At 42.3% G+C, this 23,123-nt stretch overlaps 1 protein-coding gene across 2 annotated transcripts in view; it reads right to left on the minus strand.

Annotated features, from left to right (window-relative positions):
- Positions 1–23,123, minus strand: part of dock1 (dedicator of cytokinesis 1) — a 258,525-nt gene that overhangs the window by 41,305 nt on the left and 194,097 nt on the right. For both annotated transcript variants that reach the window (XM_066662743.1, XM_066662745.1), the window contains 10 exons: positions 21,364–21,464; positions 16,461–16,519; positions 15,224–15,372; positions 12,983–13,068; positions 12,580–12,736; positions 9,574–9,614; positions 9,227–9,317; positions 5,498–5,617; positions 2,856–2,945; positions 2,119–2,223 (listed from right to left, as the gene is read on the minus strand). In XM_066662743.1, the coding sequence (XP_066518840.1) occupies positions 2,119–2,223; positions 2,856–2,945; positions 5,498–5,617; positions 9,227–9,317; positions 9,574–9,614; positions 12,580–12,736; positions 12,983–13,068; positions 15,224–15,372; positions 16,461–16,519; positions 21,364–21,464 (999 nt within the window). The remainder of the gene's footprint in view (positions 1–2,118; positions 2,224–2,855; positions 2,946–5,497; positions 5,618–9,226; positions 9,318–9,573; positions 9,615–12,579; positions 12,737–12,982; positions 13,069–15,223; positions 15,373–16,460; positions 16,520–21,363; positions 21,465–23,123) is intronic.

Consider the following 23,123-nt stretch of genomic DNA (forward strand, 5'->3'; position numbering starts at 1 on the left):
CATTTTCTGGATATTTTGGGATCTTTGGGCCATTTGTGCACAGATGTCCCACTGTACATTGAATGATTGCAGCCAAAAACAACACACCTTTTCATCATTTTGCATTAAATTAAGTGCAGCTTCTAGAGTTGTTGTCCACCATCTACGTCACAGGCAAGACGCCTATTAGAGTTTACAAACACCGTTGGGGGGTGGGGGGGGGGGAGACCAACGGTCTTTTAAACCTTATTCCTTGAATTAGTAAGAAATAACATGTTTTCTGACTATCAATAAACACAAGTTAGGAACTCAAATTCCACTGTATTTATTTGTTTGACACTTTCATAGAGCTGGTGCTTAGCCTTTAATAAGTGCTGGATTTGCCAGGCATTTAGTTCCGCATTTGCGATTCCACTAAAGCTAAGGGCTTGAGCAACATATACCATCATAAGCAGACAAATGAAACTGCCCTGCCTAAAATCAATTCAATTCAGAGAAAATCTAAACAGCGATATCAGCAAGTGCTAAAATCCCTTCTCACCATATTTATCTAAATTAGCAGAACAGAAATGAATACCTACTAACAACAGCCACTCAACTAGCTGAACAATAATATGTAATTATTCTCTTTAGTATAAGTGGATTCCATTGATGACATGGCTGACCACTGGTAAACTATAATAGAGCAAAACAAATGGTAAGACAGCACTTTTATTCTCCAGCGGAAAAAATGAATTTGTAGTCTCATTTACCCAGTGATAACATGCAACTTTCCTATATCTCCCAATTTTACAGTGACTGCTATTCCAATGATTCAAAAATAATATTTCTGTAGATGCTGTTTTTCAGTGCTTTGTTAGGGCAAGCCTGGGCAGAAACTAACTGTCATTACCATGTCATTTTCTCATTAAAGACACATGCAAAGTGCATCAACAGAGCCATGATAACTCAATCTAATCTGAGAGGAAATGTAACATGTCCCCACATGGCACAGTAGCAAAGATGTGAAAATGACAATTCACACACTCTGAAAGTGAGAGTCAGAGAGAGAGAGAGGCAGGTTAGAGGACTCTGAGATGGTTAGCTCAATGCAAAACCTATAATACTGAAAGACCTCTCCAGCACCCATGGAGCTAAGGAGGGACACAGTCGGGCAAACAGGGCACACAAGGAGCACAGCTAATTGATTTGCAGTGGGCAGAACAGTTTAAAAGACCATGTGTTACCATCAGAAAGCAATAAAAGAGTCTATAAAACGAATGGCAGCAGACTGATAAGAAAGATCACATCTGTTGGTGACTCCTGAGAAGGGTTCAAAGAAGCACCTTACTGAAAGCTGACTGGTGAGTATCATGTAAAAAGTATGAATGCAAACAACTGAAACACATAACACAATATTAGCTTTTGATAACACAGTGTACTCAAATCTCACAATATCTAATGCATGGTCTCACTGTGTGAAATATGTTTTTTCATTGATAAATGTAAACGTACGTAAAATTTGTGCAAACTACAATGAAATTTGCTTTCTGCAATGAACCCATCTGTGGCAGAGAACACACAGGTTTATTTTTTTCCTGCAAAAGCCGAGAACCGGTAATTTGACCACTGTGAGCACCTACCATACGTTTCATGTCATTGTCAACTCTGAGATTACCTATTCTTTATAATAAGAAGCTTTCACTGACAGATGTGTGTCACTCATTTTAAGATCCGTGGAGTGCGGTGAGGCAGTGTTTTGGTATTTTTTTTTTTTTAAACCTTATATATTTTTATCTATTGAAGTAAAACCCATGTATAAAAATATATTTTTATTGATTCATTTTTAATTTCATGATTGTCTTATTTCTTACCTTGATATTTATTTATATATTAAACATCTTTTTCATTTATTAGAACATCGTTTGATTATTTAATTTAAAATTTAATTCTACTTCACAAGTAAGTGTGAAATTGGTCTAAATCAGACTTCATACAAATTAAATAAAAAACAAAGATCCTAAGTTATAAAAAAGACATTTCTATAGAATGGGCTGTAGAGTTCCAAATAGTGCAGATAATTTAATTTGTAGTTGTGTAGCACTGGTAAAATGACCTGAGCGGACCTTCTAGTGTTATTTATAAGAATAAGTAACTCACCCTGATGAAGGAAGGGAAGCCCAGTCCATAATAACCCACAGCAAAGTAGTCTGGTTTTGGCCTGATCACCTTCACTATATTCTCATAGAACTGTGCCTGCTTCCTCTGTATGGGTGTGTGTGTGAGAGAGAGAGAGAGCACACAAAGACAAAGAGTGAGACTGTTACAGTATTTATATGGACACTTTCAGCATTTCACTGTTCATTCTAACCTAAATTTTTAACTTATCTTTTGGTCAAAGAATTACAAACTATCCACTCAAATTAAAGGGTAGCTGTCATTTTTAACCAGTTTGCAATAATTTGCAAATTTACTTTATGTTGGAAGGTAAAGTTTATATTTATTTAACATCTTTCGTTTGTTTCAAAAAATTCAAACCTTCTTTCACAGGATTCACATTGAAATCCTGGAAATATGAAACCATGGCCTAAACAAACTTACTAAACCGCTACAAATGCCATGAGAAAATGCCACAATAGTGCATTTACATTTATTTACAGTATTTATTAAAATGACCCTTATAATATTCCCCAGAATGCTACTGGATAATTTAAGCGCTAAATAAAAACATTGCCCACTAAAGATCTTAGACACTAGCAGTAAAGTCATGTCAGCTGAATATTACTGTCCCTCCCCACTGTTCTTTCTCTTTATCATAATATAAGGAAATGACATGTCTGCATTATGTTGCGTGCTAATTCCTAAAAGTCAAACAACAACAATAGGCTTTAGCTTACCAGTAAAGCGCTCAGCTGCTCGAAGTCGAACATCTCGTTCTCGTACTGTTCAGCAAGCTCCTTTCCGAGGATAATAGCCTCCTCCCACATCTGTACAACAGAGCACCGACACACAACCATTATCCAAAATCATTAAACACAGATTCAATTGTTTACAGCAAGGTTTTAAAGGCTTTCTGGAAAGAGATTAAGCTTAACCTATATAAGCTTATTCTGAAGGTTTCTCGTTTTCTTTTCTGCAGCTGTTGGTAAAGAATGAAAGGAAGATGGGGGGAAAAAAATCACTAAAAATAAAGCTAAGCGTCTGAAAGCACTGTGGAATCAGTACAGTGGAGTAACAACTAAAAACAGTGATGCTATAGGGAGACAATACTATTCTTTGATCACAGCCCATTGAGAGATTAATAACTGTCACAAGTGAAAGTACAGTGAAGCCCACACACCCGTCATGTAACTGCAATTAATGAGATGAAAGGAAATCTCTTGTTATTAGCATGACATTATGCTAAAGAATGAATAATACAGATTTGGTACCACACTATAATCAATCTCAGGAGGCAAACAGTAAGACTGACACTGGTTATTATTAACGGCTTCAAACACCATTAATATTGAAAGATTGCTCAATAATCAGTAGCGCTCTACAACCTGCAGCAGACAAATAAAAGCCCCCTTGCCTTGTTCTCGGAACTCAAGCTTGCATTTTACATGCATGCTTATTGCACACTCCCACTACCGTGTGCAGGGTATTATTAGTTAGTTGTGCTGTTTTGCTGCTGTTAGCCACTGCTGGCTTTAAGTGATTCTGTATGTGACTTTCTCTAATTGGTATTAATTATAGATTTTCACGATTACATTTCTTTCTAATGATGGGTTTGAGTAATTCATTTACACAGGAGACAAAGAGAATACACAGGACTTGAATTAAGAAATATCTGCTGCAGATGCAAAACGCATTGGCTCTCAGCATAAAATTCACATTCTGCTGTTTGCCTGTAACAATGTATTTCACTGATTCATAAACGTCTCGAGACAGTGGAGTGTATAACTAGAAAATGATTGACAAATTGCAGGTTACAATGTATTAGTGTCTGGTTGTGTGGCATCTTCCTGCCTTGCGTCCAGTGATTCTTGGTAGGCTGTGGACCCACTGCGACCCTGAATTGGTTAAAGAATGAATGACATCACATAACACACCATCACATCAGTATCACTGTAGCGCTGAGGATCATCCAACATCTAAATAACACCTGCAATGTGGCGTCTCTCTTAAGTCTTTATGTTAAAGAAAAAGGAGGCTGACCAAAACATTTGCATATTATTTACATATACGTTTCCTTTTATCTCTATTTTTTTGTCTTGTATAAAATTCCACAAAGTGTGTACCAATGTCAATAAGTAGTCGGTCTTGGGAGCGACTAGCAATCTCAGCTATAAGTCTCTGTCTGTCTCTTCCTGTCTCAGTTTACTTAGGTTTATCTCTCTTCATCCTTCTTCCTGTCTGTCTGCAGGCCTTCACTCTCTGGAGGGAAAAGCCTTGCCATCTGGGTAAATCCCAACAGCAGGAGCTACATTTAAAATAGATTTGCTAGAAAGGCTGGATAAGGCTCTGGTAGTCTATGCAACAGAGCATTTTAGGATGCCAAAGTCTCACTTGAGGACAAGATGCTCTCTACTTTCACATCCCCACCACCCCAACACACGCAGTCCTAAAATGACCCTCAGTAGGGAATTATAAATATAGGACTGACAGTGGTGAAGAAATGCTGATAGTGGGGTAAACCACACATATGGTCATCCAGAGTCCATATGAGCTGCGTAACAGGGGCAGTGGCCACTGGGTTCTGTAAGTCTGAGAGAAATATATAAAAGCGATCCTGTGCGGAAACGTGCTTTCAGCATCCCTTCAACTCCAGTAAATATAACTCCACAGTGATCTGAACCTAATAGAGATATGGCAGATCCGGAGGTGGACATGCACTCCACCGGCTCTAATATCATCAGCAGGCCTTCAGTTTGTGCCCTCTGCTGTCCATTAAGTGTGAATGTATTACTCTCAGTGCTTCCCACTGTCCTTAGAGCGCCAAGGCACAACAATTCTTGTTCTTACGTTTCCTTGGAGGATCCTTGAAAAATGCTGGAAGTGCAGTGGGTGGAACAGGAAAACAGTGTACACTCATGTGCAGGTATTTATCTGTGGGTCATTCATGACACATAGGAGCATGCCACATGTGGCTTTTGTGCTGCGTGTTCTATTATTTTATTGTAAAGTGCTGAAGGTGTGCAGTTAGAGAAAGAGTGATTATTAATAAAGAGTTTGTCAAATGGCTAATATTTGATTTTCTCCAACACAACACAAAGAGAAGGGACCCTGAGTGAGAATCATTTGCGGCCTTGGGTACAAGCATGGGGCTAAACTGTCAACGGACCCATAACGACAAGCAAAAACATGGCTATACGCACAGACTTTAAATGAGACTCTTTCTGGAGTCTAAGACGTTTTTGTATTTATGTATGAGCTGATATATGGTACCAGAGCATTATAAATAATAGAAGTAAAATGTCCTTTTAATCCTAAATGAAGTGAAATTCCAGTGCTCAAGTCAGCTGCCTCTAGCGTGTGTTGACTGACGGTGGGTTACCTTGCCCTTGTCGAAGTAGTTGATAATCTCCTGGTACAGCTGGTCCTTGAGCTGGCCTTGAGTGGTCGCCTGGTAACCGTCTCTCTGAGTCAAATGAGCTGCACAGGCCTCCTCTGACCACTGCAAACACAGCAAATAAAGTTTATTTTCATACTGTTTTCTTTATCTCTTATAATACATTACATATTTTCGTCTCCAATAATGACTCATATTCCCCCTCACCTTGGTCCCAAATGCTGCTGGCTGCATCTGCTGGCACTACCCATGCCATCACATCATGATCAGAGCAGATAACATTGATTTACTCACCACCTAACAATATTCATTAGAGAGTCTGTCTGATTCCGTAAACAACAGAGAATGAAGGCAAGGGCGGTGAAGATTAACAACGCTGGCTTTCTATTTCTGCTGACCCCACAATCTACTACCTCTGTGGCTCCAGCACACACAGAATAATGAGCATCCTGATTGGTTGGACCACGTCAGCTGACCCCCAGATGAGCACAGGCACTGGCTGGCATGTGAAGAGGCTGTTTTATGCTCAAGGCCCTGTCAGAACTGATTCACTCTAGTGCAAACGTAATTGACATTTCATGTTACAGCAAGGAAGAGTGCAGGGTAAACTTCCCCAGGAAATCACATCATTGGCGGACAAGAGACTCACGGGGGGACGGCCAGCTGCTCTGCAAACCTGCACGTGTAAACGAGTTCCTCCACCTGGAGGTCAGATATTCAGCATGAGGAACAGTGCTGGGTTTAAGGACAGAACTGATGTGACGAGGTGGTTCCTGTTGAATACTGCCTCAAGGCCCACACACACCTCTGGGTTGTTCTTATTCAACGAGCCACAGAGAGACAAAAGATGCTGTGCAATTTTACATGTACAAATGAATACTTTAAACTTTACCACACATAATATCTGTCAAACTGTGCAGTCGCAGCATACACACACACACTATCACATACACACACAACATACAAACCCAAACCCCAACAAATCATGTGTGATACACAGATTCACAGGCCTTTCTGTGGGAATTATATTTGGTGGTTCTCAATTCAGCAACATTCACTGCTAATAAGTTAATTGAGAGTGTCTGCATAAGTAAACAAAGGCAGGGAGAAAACACACACACACACACACACACACACACACACAAAGAAAAAATATCAATCTAATTTTATAGGATAATAGCTTCACTATTTTCTGCTGTGTTTCACAATGACACAGCTGCAGGGAGCTTCAGAATTAAAAATTGGAAGAAAATCACAATAGTAATTCCTTCAAATGCTTTCAGCTACGTGGACGGACTGGAGCACAGTCACAGTCTACCATTACATGGATAAGTGTGTGTACCCAAATGTGTGTGTGTGTGGGGCCTCCCTGTAGGGCGAAGTACAAACACACAGGAAGGCAGTAATTTATGAAACGCTGGAGCTGTGTAGACCAGTTGGTGAGGAAATAGCAGTGGCGTCCCCCTCCTAGCATGATGATACACAAACACACAAATCTTTATTTAGTGTAACTTTTCAATACATATCACTCCCCCCCCCACCCCCCCCGAATAGCTTATATGTTTTAGGAGTAATTGTGTTTAGGCTTTAACTGCTTTAGAGAATGGAACAGTAGGCTGTAGTAATCATTCATTCATTCATTATCTGTAAGTGCTTATCCAGTTCAGGGTCGCACTGGGTCCAGAGCCTACCTGGAATCATTGGGCACAAGGCGGGAATACACCCTCGAGGGGGCGCCAGTCCTTCACAGGGCAACACACACACACACATTTACTCACACACTCACACCTACGGACACTTTTGAGTCACCAATCCACCTACCAACGTGTGTTTTTGGACTGTGGGAGGAAACCCATGCAGACACAGGGAGAACACACCACACTCCTCACAGACAGTCACCCAGAGGAAACACACACAGACACAGGGAGAACACACCACACTCCTCACAGACAATCACCCGGAGGAAACCCACGCAGACACAGGGAGAACACACCACACTCCTCACAGACAATCACCCGGAGGAAACCCATGCAGACACAGGGAGAACACACCACACTCCTCACAGACAGTCACCCAGAGGAAACACACACAGACACAGGGAGAACACACCACACTCCTCACAGACAATCACCCGGAGGAAACCCACGCAGACACAGGGAGAACACACCACACTCCTCACAGACAATCACCCGGAGGAAACCCAGGCAGACACAGGGAGAACACACCACACTCCTCACAGACAGTCACCCGGAGGAAACCCACGCAGACACGGGGAGAACACACCACACTCCTCACAGACAGTCACCCGGAGGAAACCCACGCAGACACAGAGAGAACACACCACACTCCTCACAGACAGTCACCCGGAGGAAACCCCCGCAGACACAGAGAGAACACACCACACTCCTCACAGACAATCACCCGGAGGTAACCCACGCAGACACAGGGAGAACACACCACACTCCTCACAGACAGTCACCCGGAGCGGGAATCGAACCCACAAACTCCAGGCCCCTGTACATGCTGAGCCACCTGTAGGATACCTGTAGTAATCACAGCTATATAAAATCTATTTTTATTAACCAAATATGATTAGTTATCATTAAATAATGACTTCAGATTTGCAAATGTTTATATCTGCGACGTGTTGTACGTATAAATAATGGACTTGGTTCATATGCTACAGGTGACTACAGCTTTGGGGAAATAAATACGATCAGACATGTCACTTATAAAAATGGAAAGCACTTTCACCACGGGCTCTCGCATCAGTTTAACACTCGAGCAGATCTGCCTGCTCTGCACAGCCATGAAGGTGAAGGGTTTCCCTTTCACTTTACAAGCCTACCAGCTCTTCAAAGACCAGCGTAAAATAGGCTGCCTTACTCTCAATGTAAGGCCATTTTCTGGGACGCATGCCAGTGTGAGGGCAGAATCTGCATGAAGTGTCTTTGTACAAGCTAACGGACTGCTTTCTGTTTCTCTGTCTCTGTGAGAGCTACCTGCCACTGTCAGAAAGGTGCGAATCTGAAATTCTGATACTGTTCCAGTTGATCATTGAGTAGACAATGGTTACATTTTTGGGTTTTTTTGACATCAGTCATCTTTGTTTGTGTCAAAAACAGAAGCAATTTCATCCATCCGTCTCTTTCAAACCAGGGCATTCATTCATAATGCAAAGGGAGGGAATAAGACGCTGTGTGTGTGTGCGTGTGTCCATGATTCCAAGCTTAGCATGATGACATGGGCAGTGAGATGCTTTTGTGTATTGTGTATAGCTTAAAAGAGATGGTGCAACAAAATATGTCTGTTTACCTGATCTATTCAAGCACCGCCTTCCAAAGCACAGCTTCAAAGCAATTTTTGCAAGGATAGATACCCTTAGAAGAACAATGAGGAATGTTTTTGTAGAGCCATTACATGAGTTTCCAGTTTAAAACGACGTATTACTGAACTCCATTTTGATGAAGTTGAAAATGATTCAAAACACTGGTGTGCTATAATTGCCCATTAGTTAGAAAAGGACATGCGCCGCCATGTTATAGAGCTCAACTACCCCAGCAACTGTTTCTAGAGCATGGAAAGGTCAACAGTGTGTACAAGTAGAGCCAACTTGACGACATGGATTAGGCCTAAGTCAGTACTATACTGCAATGTCAACGGAGTTTCACCGCCAAAAAATCTTTAGACAAAGACGTACACATGCATCTGTACCTTTAAAAGCTTGGCATGCAGAAGTAGAGTGTAGGCAGCCTCTGTGTAGTTGTCACACTCCTTATGCAGGTCACACAGCTTATACAGGTACCTACACACACACGCAAACGATATAAAAACATCTTAAGACCTAGCTTCACACAAAGAATCAAGAAAAAAACATCATTAAATGACACTCATTTTCCATCTCACAGTCAAGGCAGTGCAGACAGGAACACTCCTATCTTTTGTTCCTGAGCTCACCCTAAAACTTTGTCCCTCTAGAGACTGTTCAGGAGCTCAGTCCTCAACTGAGTGAAGTGCAAAACAAGGGAACAAATATAAAATGAGGGAAAAAAGTGCCTTACCTGATATACATCTCTTCCCTTTCAATCTCCTTGTAGAAATTCTGTAAAATAAGAACCAAGGAATATTATTTAAAATCCAGTGTCTCTCAAGCCGAACCTATCATTTCTCACACACTCAAATTGACTGAAGCAAGACTCAAAGTCAAAGACTCTAAGAGTAGTACACTGAGTGTTACTTATGAATAAATCTATCTTTCAAACAGCAGAAAGCAATAAAAACTATTAAAAAAAATGTTGTTATTATTATAATAATAATACAGTGGTTCCCAAACATTTTCGGCAGCACCCTCCTTTTGTGGATGTACTTCCCACTACCACTTCAAAGCACATGTACCTGTCTCGTACCACCCAGACTCCACTGGGAGTTATTTTTAATGTTAAAATTCATACAGAACAGAAATTTCTTATTGAACAAATCTAAATAAAATCACAAAAAACTTTTACTGTGGAATTATTACAAGTGACATGCATTATGCATCTAATTCATTTGCCTTGCTGTACCCCCCCCCCCCCCCAACCCCGCAATATCACCCCACCCCCCTCACTGGGAACCACAGCTCTATAACCAGATTCACTTCTTATTAAAATAAGCTTCTTAGACAATGAATGGCCCAGCTGACAGCAGTGTGGTAATCACTCAAAAACAGCTGGAGTACAGAGGCATAATAAAGACATTTAAAGTTAAGACAAGTCGGAAGGCAGAAGACTTTGAGCCACGGGAGAATGAATATGAGAGAGAGAGAGAGAGAGAGAGAGAGAGATGTAAACAGAAGAGCAGTGGAGCCTTCAAAGCTGTAGAAGGAGAGAGTCTCTTCACAGGCAGCAATGTTGCTCTCTTTGAAAGAGTTTGACCTTTCCACATTCCCAGCGGACGTGTAACTGTTGGTGGTTAGGCTTTCACAAAACCAAGCTCTCTGATCTCAGTAACTCACTACACTGCCTTGTGTAAATGCTGCACTAGTGTCGGCCATGCTCCTTATTAGACAACAATATGCAATCAAAGTTTGTTTTGGCAAGAGTAAATCTGTAAGCATTTATTGAAGTGACATGTTTATGATCTGGCCCTTATTTTGAATATTCATTCATTCATTATCTGTAACCCCTATCTAGTTCAGGGTCATGGTGGGTCCAGAGCCTACCTGGAATCATTGGGCGCAAGCAGGGAACACACCCTGGAGGGGGCGCCAGTCCTTCACAGGGCAACACAGACACACACACACACACACATTCACACCTACTGACAATTTTGAGTCACCAATCCACCTACCAACGTGTGTTTTTGGACTGTGGGAGGAAACCCACACAGACACAGGGAGAACACACCACACTCCTCACAGACAGTCACCCGGAGGAAACCCACACAGACACAGAGAACAAACCACACTCCTCACAGACAGTCACCCAGAGGAAACCCACGCAGACACAGAGAACACACCACACTCCTCACAGACAATCACCCGGAGGAAACCCACGCAGACACAGGGAGAACACACCACACTCCTCACAGACAGTCACCCGGAGGAAACCCACACAGACACAGAGAACAAACCACACTCCTCACAGACAGTCACCCAGAGGAAACCCACGCAGACACAGGGAGAACACACCAACTCCTCACAGACAGTCACCCGGAGGAAACCCACGCAGACACAGAGAACAAACCACACTCCTCACAGACAGTCACCCAGAGGAAACCCACGCAGACACAGGGAGAACACACCACACTCCTCACAGACAGTCACCCGGAGGAAACCCACACAGACACAGGGAGAACACACCACACTCCTCACAGACAGTCACCCAGAGGAAACCCACGCAGACACAGAGAACAAACCACACTCCTCACAGACAATCACCCGGAGGAAACCCACGCAGACACAGGGAGAACACACCACACTCCTCACAGACAGTCACCCGGAGCAGGAATCGAACCCACAGCCTCCAGGCCCCTGTACCTGTTGCGCCACCGTGCTGCCCTATTATGAATGTCTTAATATGTATTAAATAACAGTCCTTTTCAAAACAGCCTCAAGTTATTGCACTAAATCCTGGTAATATACAACATCTCTTTGCTTTCTTTCTCGACTGAAGATGGAACTTGATTTTGAGTTCCTCTTGAAAATCTAAACAGGACACTTGTAAACGACTATGTTTAGTGCTGGTGTAATCACAGAAGGACAAAGAACAAACCTGAAAGCACCTTGCAGCAGTGTGGTGTGATTTCTGAACTGCTGAGATGCAGATATATTTAACCCTGTACGAACACGTCAACCATTCACTGCAATCACAGCTCTGACGTATGAAGGAGAAGAATTTAACACCATCCTTTGTTTGAGCAGTGAGTTATTTGAAATGAATATAAACAGCTTTTTGGGATTGATCCCCTTCCAAAATACTTACAAATGTGTTCTGTACAACAATAATCAGCCTGATGTGATATAAAACTAAGACAAGACTGACAGGTTCAGTAGAAAATGAAAATGACAGCCCTGATATTTGAAAAGAGGGTACGTTCAGTAGTCACTGGTCACGCCTGAAAAAGACAGGGATAATGTCATGACTCTTGAATGACTAATGACAAAACCCCTGTCATACTGTAATGAGTAGATTCCTTACAGTTTGTTAGACTTTTAAGGTCAGGAATAGCCCAAAGTGGACGACTACTCCAGCTCTACTCCTCATTTTCATCTAATACACTCTGTTCTACCCAACACTGACTCACTTCACTTGGGGCATGTCTTTATAACTGTTTTAACTTTTCTATATATACTTTATTCTGTCTGCACACATGAGAATGTTAGCGGCTGCTTTAGGAGCACACCTCACGCTAACTAGTCTCCTCTCGTCTACTACTACTACTTACTATTGGCACTGTTTATTGTACAGAGAACAGGTTCTTGATCATGCTGCCGTTGGTGGCAATGGAAAAGGATTCCCTCCTCTTTCACCAGAAATAATGAGAAGGAATGACACACTCAGACTGATATGCACGTATATACTCCTCACCAGCACGTTGACAGTGCAGCTCATGCGGTTCTCTTTGTTTTCATCGTGCATGATGGTTCTGTAGTCCAACAGACGCTCCAGGAGACGCACCACCAGAGTCACAAAGGTCTCCCCACTCTTTGCCAGGTACTTGTGCTTTCTGCAGTGCTCCGACAGACTACGACAGATACACACACACACAAACACATCACAAATACATTTACGCTCAAACACAGACTCGGATAAAATGTCTCAGTAAAACAATATGTTAATAATACATTAAGGAACTTCCAGAAACAGACGTACTATATCTGTGACTGGTCACGATTACACAAACAGAAAGACAGAGCTTCATCTTCTGGGGTGCCGTAGCATGTCCCCGACTGTGTGACAACGAGTGTTGTGTAGCGGCAGAAGGACTTACATTTTCTGGAAGAGGATTTTGTATTGCTCATCTCCCCTGCCTCCCTCCACCTCATGATCCAGCTTCGTGATGATCTCATTTTCAAACTGCAATTAAACACAGCAGCTGTAAATAATCACTGTGGCTAATTTTTCATTTCATTAGCACCAGCCCCTCTTTCCTCCCTCCCCCCTCTCATAGACCTATTCCTTCCCTCTCTCTATGGCTGAGCATAATCTGAGTTTATCAGTCTCATCTTCATCTGCTCATCATTGCGAGCAATGAAATGCTCCATGAGGGAGAGACTGGAGAGGACAGAGGCTATGAGAGGAGAGAAGCTGCTGCAGGTTAATGCACCGCAGCTGTATAGAAATAGCAGCCCTAGTGGAGCTGCTCGTCCGACAGTGTAACAGTGGCGACCACTCGGAGATTTCTCAGTGCGAGGCTGCTGTAAGCTGGGGATTTAGCTTGGCTGCTATAAAGAGAGGAAAGCACCTGGCCCCTAAAGTGGGGTCAAACCAAGCTCAAGTCTCTCTGGAGGGAATAAACAGGTCAGCCCTTAAATAAGAGCAGGCAGACACAGGTCTAAAGAAAGCAGTCTCTGGTATTTTACCTGGACTGCTGTTACATCCAGGGATTTGAACCAAAGTAAAAGCATCTTAGTCAGATCATTTTAGTGTGTATCTAATTGACAATCTCACCAATACCGAAAGGGTATGCAAAATCAATACTGATTATCTCAGGAGACTCATGGGGTGCTAATTCCAATTATCTCAGGACAAAGGGGCAAAGCATCAGTATCACTATGATCTGAGGGATTTTAGAAATGTCAGTCTTAAGCTGCTTTCACACTGAACGCGGTACGCACCGCACTCACGCTCGTGTCGGGTCAAGCTGGTTTTCACACCGCACTCACTGGTCAGACATAAAAGTGGGCATGACAGCTTTTTGTGCTCAGAAACCACTAGCCTGGGTAACACTAGCCTTTTGTCAGAGGAAATTACACGAGGGCCAAGTCCTCTGCTCCCCTATTGGCATAGCGCATAGCTTTTTCTGCGTCCTGGCGCAGAAAGGTTGTCAAAATATGAACTTTAAATGACCCTGCCTTTCTGCCGACGTGGACTCTGCGTTTGCTGCTGTGCTCGGCGCCTTGAAATCCACGTCTTTATCGTATACCCTCCTGAAAATAATGTCTTTCAATGCAAAGCAGTAAATTCAAAGTAGCTTTAGGCCTCTAGAAAATCCAGACAACTGGCTACAGAGACTGCAACGAAGACCGTGCCTCTAGTCACAAAACCCAGCAATAAATGTCCACTGGAGACGCCTGGATCTGCCGAATGTTAATGGTCGTGTGTCTCGCTGGGTATTCGTGACCCCATCACTCTAAACGAAATTCAAATCAGATATAATAGTGCCAAATGTTTTTATCGGTTTCGGAGAGCCAAAGTTAGTCTTTACTGACATCTTAAATAATATTGTTTACCAACAAATAAAAATAAACAGGAAAAAGTACCCTCATGAATGGGTTAAATAAACACAGTAACTCTACTATCTTTGTAGAGTGTCTGTATAAAAGGAGGGAGGGAGGGGGAGAGAGAGAGAGAGAGAGAGAGAGAAGGAGAGAGAGGGGGAGAGAGACACAAAGACAGAGGGAGAGAGAGACACAAAGAGAGGGAGAGAGAGAGACACAAAGACAGAGGGAGAGAGAGAGGGAGGGAGAAGGAGAGAGAGGGACAGGGAGAGAGAGAGAAAGAGGGACAGGGAGAGAGAGAGAGAGAGAGAGAGAAAACCAAGCATGATGGGGGCGTAAGCACTGCAGCAGTATTTCTCCAACTTCTCTAGTTATTAAGCCCATTAGAGCCCATAATGGCAGAGGATAATGGATAAGCAGAGACAGTCAAGCCTCTCTTTACACATTTTTCTACAACTACAAACTGACTGAATTATGGTGCTCAGCTCCACAAAACCACTGCAATCTAAGCACTAGAACATTTCATTGGTGTCAAAGCAACGGCATCAATCACTGGGACCTATTACTCACAGACACGCTGAAATACAAGACATTTCACCAAACAAAAACCACCACATCATGTACTGAATGACAAGAAATGAACGTCAAATTTGTAAAAGGCTACATGCGTTATACAGTTTTCAAACATACACTCGTTAAAACGAATTCCACTAGCTGTCAGTAAACCAAAGTGGATGGGAAACAACTTAAAAAGCACTTCTTTGCTATTGGTTTGTCCCAGGAAAACTGACCCTTTGAAAACTGCGGGTGAAATGAAACTCGCACTGCATCATGTCAAAAAAGATGGGAATAGTAGCTTTGCGAAGCTCAATCTCCGGCACCAGGGTCATCTCCAGGATAGGTCCCACCATTTCAGGGATGAATTTGATCTTGTGGGGACCTGTTAAAAGAACACAGGCAAACAAACAAACCAAAAAGTAATGAGAAAAATGCACTTCACACCACACACCGTCACCAGATTTCAAGGGTGAGGTCTACATTTCACTTCATTTTAAGTAAAACAAAGCTGGCTTTTTGTTTCGTTGCTCATTTCTTTCTAATATTATGAGACTATGCTGTAATAGGAAGTTGGAATTCTACATGTGTATCTTCTTGAATTTAATGATATGTTTTATGGATTCTTTCTGGCTCTTGTGCACACTCACTCTCCTCCACACACACACATCACACACACTCATACTTTCCTTTAGTTTGTAAAACAAAACATCCAAACTCGTCAAAGGAATCCTTTTGTGTTGTTTGCAGCATGCGGCACATATTTATACTGCCTGCACTTCGAGTATAAATATAGTTTGGAGCCCTAATAAGATGCCGCACAAAAAAAAAAAAAACAGCTACCTAAGGGGTGGAGAGGTATTAACGAGACATGGGATTTTCTTTCTATAGATGAACTGAAAATAGGGAGGAAAATGAGAGCTCAACGTGTTCTCAGCTTTGTCTGAGATTACCCATCTTACCCCAATTAGCACCTACATTTATAACCCATTCACTGTGGCACTGAGAACACGGTCCTGAAGCAAAGCAGCTGATTCAGAGTAAGAAGAAACAAAAAAGGTGTATGTTTCTAGAGTTTTCTAGAGTTGCTCTTTGTCTGTTACACATTTTTACATCATTATTTATGGCCTAGTCCCAGCAAATCCCGCTGGTATGACAATGTGTTACAGCATTTCAGACCAGTTCACTTAGCTTACTTAGCTCAATGCTAATGCTAAGTATCACTTTCAGCTCAGTTGTGGAAGACCTTTTTTAAGGTTTTCTGAAAAAGCGCTCTGTGCAATATTTGGAACGTAAGCTTTAACGCTGTTTAACATCCACATTTTAAACGCATGTTGTTAGCATGCTAACCTAAGGCTAGTCAAATGTGGCTCATTTTTTCTCCTATTAATTGTAAAGTGAAATGTCATATAATAATCACAACGCCAAACAAACATAAATCATAAATGAAGTAAACTTAAACGTGACACTCACCCAGGTTGTACCACATATCCCGAATTTCAAACCCTATTTGCCGCCTCATGTCCTGATACCTGAAAGACAGAAACGTTTAAGCTGCATTTACAATACTTCACTTCCCTGTTCCAGACTTCTTCCAGGCGCAGAGTACGGTGCGAGATGAACAGCAAGAGTGAATCATTTCACACTCTCAGGATATTACATGGTTTTCAAACACCGAGGGCCCCAGGTGTGGTGGCACAAATGAGAATGTATTACAAAATGAATATCTGAATGAACATCAGATGAATGCGTTTAAAACAAAATGGGAATTTTCTTTTGCATCAAGGTTCTCTGGTTTCCAAATTACCAGATGAGACTTCATGTGTGTGTCTTTCTGCATGTGTGAATATAAGCCCAGGAAATGATGAAGGGGAGGGGAAACCGGGGATAAAAGAAGTACAATGTGTCCATAAACGCTGTTTCTCCTTAACGTAAAGATTCTCAACAGTGATTACACTGTAAGGGATGTACTCTTCCTCCAGCAGCAAAAGAATTACGCTTCGGGACAGAGGAAGGAAAGTGACACGGGGGCGCGGCAGTAACTTAACGTCCCTAATTCCCAAACTGGGATTATTCGGCCTAATCTTTGACAATTAGAGGGAATATGGAAGGAAATTAATTGAGTGATTTACACTGAGGACTGGTTTCCTCAAAATTACTCTGCCACGAGTTTATATCTCAACAATTGAGCTGATTATGATTGCGCAAGCCACAGAAACTCTTCCTTTTGGACATGTACCATCAACAGCAACAGTGGCACTGGACTGATTTCAAGGTATAAACAAGTCTGGCATGTCTTCCTGCAGTAAATCATGCTGCTTCTCAGTCAGCACGCACAAAAACTTCAGCTAATGAGGGCACTTTTGTCTTTACGGTTTACACTGCACAAATTAAGATTTTTCACAGGATTTCGACGCATCTGCCACGCTAGAAAATCATATAAGCCATTAGTCTGAGTGGCTCCACGTTCTCACTTGATTGCTGCTCAAGCTCCTGCTGTTTGTAATGAATTCAACAGAAACACATGAGGACGTGCATTATAATTGGCTGGGTTTGACAAGGGATGATCCTGCAAGAGAAAGCTGCTCCCAAGAATAGAGAAGCAGTGTTGACAAATGTCTGACTGTTAAAATGTGCACATCTAAGTTGCCCTTTTAACAAAATGTCAAAAAGTCAACAAAAAGCCACATGTCTACTGTAGGCATGTGGCAAGCTAAGATAAGTCATGGAGAACAATCTGGAGGTCTGATCGGCTGGTCTCCATTTACACAACCCCAGCTATGACTGGGCATGGACACGAGAAAGTGGAAGCACTGGCATTCAGACATCTAATTAGTTTTATGGAAGAATGACCTTGATCTTTTGTTGTGTGTTAATTTGTTACTTGTTATCCCTGTTACTTATGATGAGGAATAGTCAGTTTAATACAGAAAAAAAAACAACCAACAAATAAACAAATAAATAAATGAATAAGGAAAGAAAGTTAAAAATTATATAAAATGTAAACAGGAGAATAAAATATATTAATAATGAATTATTATTGCTAATCCGTTGCAAACAAGAGTGCTAATGTCTAGAGCGCTAATGAAAACTTGGGTGGGTCCTACCCGGAATCACTGGGCCCAAGTAGGGAACACACCTTGGAGGGGGCGCCAGTCCTTCGCAAGGCGACACACACTCACAAAGTCACTCCACCTATGGACACTTTGTAGTCACCAATCCACCTACCAATGTGTGTTTTTGGAATGTGGGAGGAAACCAGAGCACGCGGAAGAAACCCACGTGGACACAGGGAGAACACACCACACTCCTCACAGACAGTCACCCAGAGGAAACCCACGCAGACACAGGAAGAACACACCACACTCCTCACAGACAGTCACCCAGAGGAAACCCACACAGACACAGGGAGAACACACCACACTCCTCACAGACAGTCACCTGGAGGAAACCCACGCAGACACAGAGAGAACACAGCACACTCCTCACAGACAGTCACCCGGAGGAAACCCACACAGACACAGGGAGAACACACCACACTCCTCACAGACAGTCACCCGGAGGAAACCCACGCAGACACAGGAAGAACACACCACACTCCTCACAGACAGTCAGCCAGAGTGTGGCTTGAACCCACAACCCCATGACCCTGGAGCTATGTGACAGCGATACTACCTGCTGCGCCACCGTGCCGGCAAACTGATGAAAAACTGATGATGGAATATGTAAATTACAACTAAAATTGTGAGTCGAAGTAAATAATTAATGTGAGTTTTTCTGATTAAATAACAATCTTTATACAATCTGAGAGATTCATGTCCGAAATCTCAGGTCCACTGCCTCTGAGATGGTCAAAGGCAGATTAATGAGAAGAGGTGAAAGAGAAGACGAGGCAGAGGAGGGTGGAGGATAAAGTCTGGTCTAAAATGCCATCAATACAAGCCTTCATGAATTCACACCTGTGTGTTTGTGTTTTTAGTCATGAACCAAAATTTGCACAAGTGTGAATAACCTGCATCAAGACCTGCTATTGATTTACAGCATTAAAAATCACAAGATCTGGGCCAGAAACCAGGGGCAGAAAAAGCTTTGTGAATGAGATTAATTAACTACTTTAAAGAGACTTCTAAAACTACTTGCCACCACATTGAAAGGCCTTTGAAATCCATATCACGAGTCCCATAAAAACAGGGAACCTGACCCTAGATCAGTACGCTCACACACACAAAAAAAGCATTTCATAAATACAAGGCAGGCAGTGTGTGTTTTGAGATCAAGAGTGAGGCACAGGACTCATCTAAAGCCGTTCCACCTTCAATGCGCCATTTCTGCAGAGGTGACCCGCCCGGAGCTTCAAGCACTCTCTCGTTAATATCCGCTCATCACCGCACTGTCACGTCCTGACATTTTAGAGGACCTGAGGCACTCTCCTGAATTTTCATCCGCCATTGATTGTTTTGCCAATAAGCTCTCAAACAGGCATAATTTATGATGACAAGGACGGCCTGAATTAAGGCCTTATTAACACAAAAGCAGACGGCGCACAGATGCTTTGAAAAGAGGAAAGTGGCACGGTTACATGCGATTGCAACCACAAGAGCGTGTCTAATAAGATCCAGGAATTCCAAAAATACAAGCCTTCTGTCACTAGGCTCAGGTTTCCCCACGCCGTCTACACAAAGGACTCGGTTTTTTGGCAAACGCCGTTATTTTAGCAGTTGTTGTCTTAGTTAAAAGAGTGCAACCGTGGGAAGCAGAACAGTGTGTGATGGCGTCTGTCAAAGTCAAGCAAAAGGTATGCAGCTCTGTTGCACAAACATTGTAATGGTTAAAAATACAATTACACCACCAAGGATGCCTCTAGACTCCTTGGTTGCTTATTATTCACATGCATTTAACTATACGAGCACGTGTTAGTCTAAAGACCCACAACATTCCCTTGGAAATATGTAATTACTGTTTCATTTCTAGGGAGGTTTCTTTTCAAATTCAATTTTCTTGCTCGTTTTTTAGCACTAAAACAAGACCATATTCATTAGACTAGCCTATGAAGAGGTAGCTGCAGCCACAGCCTTTTTTTGATTAAACAGGAATATTGCCATCATTCCCTGTTTTAAGGTGTGAACACTTCTGGAAACCAATAACACCGCTGTCCTCCAGAAGTCTGTTTACAGACCAGCGTCATACTTCTCTTTCTATACCTTACTCCTGAGCAGACAGCCCAGTTTAAGCTAAATAGCTTGGTGTGTGTAAATTAGGGTTTGTTTGAGAGTTGTTCAGAGCCTGGAATGCAGTCGTCAGTGTAAACCAATTAAACATCATTAACCGGGCACTGAAAAGTGAGTGAGAGTCTGTGTGTGTGGAGGAGGCACCAAACTTTAATTAAGGTTAACAACATCACACCGGTATCATAGACGGACTGAAATACAGCTCCTGCAGTCTGTTTGTAAGCTCACTGCCCTGTCGAGAGAGAGAAAGGAAGCACAGCTGTACAGAGGAGCAATTTCCTTCTTATAGCCAGCTGTAATTGCTGTAGCGTATGGAGGCAGATATCACCCCTATAGGAAGCCATTACTGTACAGAGGGACAGCAACACAATAGGCAGAGTCCACACACAGTAGTATTTCTATCACTGTTAAAATCAACTTAAGCTAATATTACAATGACTACAACCAAACTGAAGGACTTAATGGTTAGAAAACATTTTGAAAACGTGTTCTTTAATTTGCATTTTATCTATTAGTTTGTCCTTTTCCTGAATCGTTTTTAATAAGCTGTCTAACAGCACAAGGGACCTCATTGTTTTACCACGGTCATCACTGCTGAACACACGCAGTTGTAGCGTAGCTTTCATGGAGTATCTCCCCCTCATGAACATGAGATCAATGAATTATTAACATACTGTTGTATCTAGCTCGGCCTAACAACAGCAAAGATGCAACACCAGTGGACTCTTGGATAATTTAAAACAGTAAGCTCTGGCCATATTAGCAGCATAACAAGCAGCATCTTTGGCAGGTAGCGTGTGATTTATTAAACCCATAAACTATAAGGTCTACCAACGTCTGCTAAATATTGAATGAGATGCTCCTCTGCCTGTAGGTACGGATTACGAGTCTGATCACCTACGCGACACAAAACGTTGCAAGTTAAAATGTATTACACTAAAAACTGTCATTTCTAGGTTATGTAAAATTGATATACAGACACTGACGCTGTCAAAATCAGAAACGATATCACGCATACACAATCACACACACCGTAGCGATTCACCGTAGGGTCTTCCCAGTGTCTACGAGCGTGTGATGTATTATTGAGGAGAGCCGAGGCTCTGAGAGTTGCCTGCAGGGGTTACAATCACACGGTCAATACTCACTTCTGAAAGATCTTTGCTCGTTTGTCACTTGAGAAGTTCTCCAGCTGCAAGGACTCCTGGGTAAGGAAGGCCACTGCCAGGTGGAAGTAGTTATTCCACAACTGAGGAAGGGAGAGAAAGAGAAATATCAGTTATATGCTGAGGGATAAAGCATTCCCAGACCTCTTCAAACTATTTTTTTTTTGCATTGCCTTATTTATTACACTATTTCTTTATAGAAGAGCCAAAACAAACAAACAGAGCTAGGTTTTTGAGGCCCAAGGCCAAATGTAACTTATTAATATTAACAGCCAGTGACTCAGTCTGCGTAACACTGGCCTGAACTGAAGGCTGACTTTCTAACTCGCCATAATTTGTCAGTGGATGCTGAGTGACATCCCTCAAATGAGCACATGAGGAAAAATTAGCTCTATCTAAGCTCTTTTTAAACTACAGCTACACCGCCCATGTAAGAAAAACGAAGGCCCTTTGTCATTTCACTTATCTAAAGATAGATAACATGCAAATGACCTCAGTGACCGCCAGATTAGTCTAAACTGTACTGCTGCTCATAAATCAGCAAATGAAACATAAATATTCATGGCTATCAACAGTCTGAGCATTCGAGATAGATTGGGCATGCCCAGCCGACTTGTGAATGGTCTCTAGCCTAGATACAGATAAACCTTTAGCATACAGTTCAGAGCTAGTTACAAAACACTTACATGTTGATGTGTTTTAATGATTAACGTTAAAAAATTGTATATTATTTATTTATTATTATAGCAGCTCATAGGACAGTAACCTTAACAGACTGAGTAACAAAATAAGATCTTATGTTGTTTAATCTTTAATACTTTGGTGAAAGATTTTTCCTGACACCTCTGTTCATCAGATTTTTAAACGAACACACCACACTCCTCACAGACAGTCACACGGAGGAAACCCACGCAGACACGGGGAGAACACACCACACTCCTCACAGTCAGTCACCCAGAGGAAACCCACGCAGACACATGGAGAACACACCACACTCCTCAGAGACAGTCACACGGAGGAAACCCACGCAGACACAGAGAGAACACACCACACTCCTCACAGTCAGTCACCCAGAGGAAACCCACGCAGACACATGGAGAACACACCACACTCCTCAGAGACAGTCACACGGAGGAAACCCACGCAGACACAGGGAGAACACACCACACTCCTCACAGACAGTCACCCGGAGGAAACCCACGCAGACACAGAGAGAACACACCACACTCCTCACAGACAGTCACCCGGAGGACACCCACGCAGACACAGGGAGAACACACCACACTCCTCACAGACAGTCACCCGGAGGAAACCCACGCAGACACAGGGAGAACACACCACACTCCTCACAGACAGTCACCCGGAGGAAACCCATGCAGACACAGGGAGAACACACCACACTCCTCACAGACAGTCACCCAGAGACACAGGGAGGTCACCATACGATATTTACAAAAATACAAATAAGAGTAAATAAATAAATAAAACAAAATCAGAGTCTGGCTGTGGTCTGCCTTAAAAGACAAGTTACACATCAATGTTGTGCTAATGAATCTGAAATAAACACCTTTACGAATACATACAGATGATACCATAATAGTATACAACCCCTGGCAAAAATTATGGAATCACCAGTCTCTGAGGATGTTCCTTCAGCTGTTTAATTTTGTAGAAAAAAAGCAGATACGACAAAAAACTAAAGGCATTTCAAATGGCAACTGTCTGGCTTTAAGAAACGCTAA

This window comes from Hoplias malabaricus, chromosome 3, assembly GCF_029633855.1.
Source record: "Hoplias malabaricus isolate fHopMal1 chromosome 3, fHopMal1.hap1, whole genome shotgun sequence".
NCBI lineage: Eukaryota > Metazoa > Chordata > Actinopteri > Characiformes > Erythrinidae > Hoplias > Hoplias malabaricus.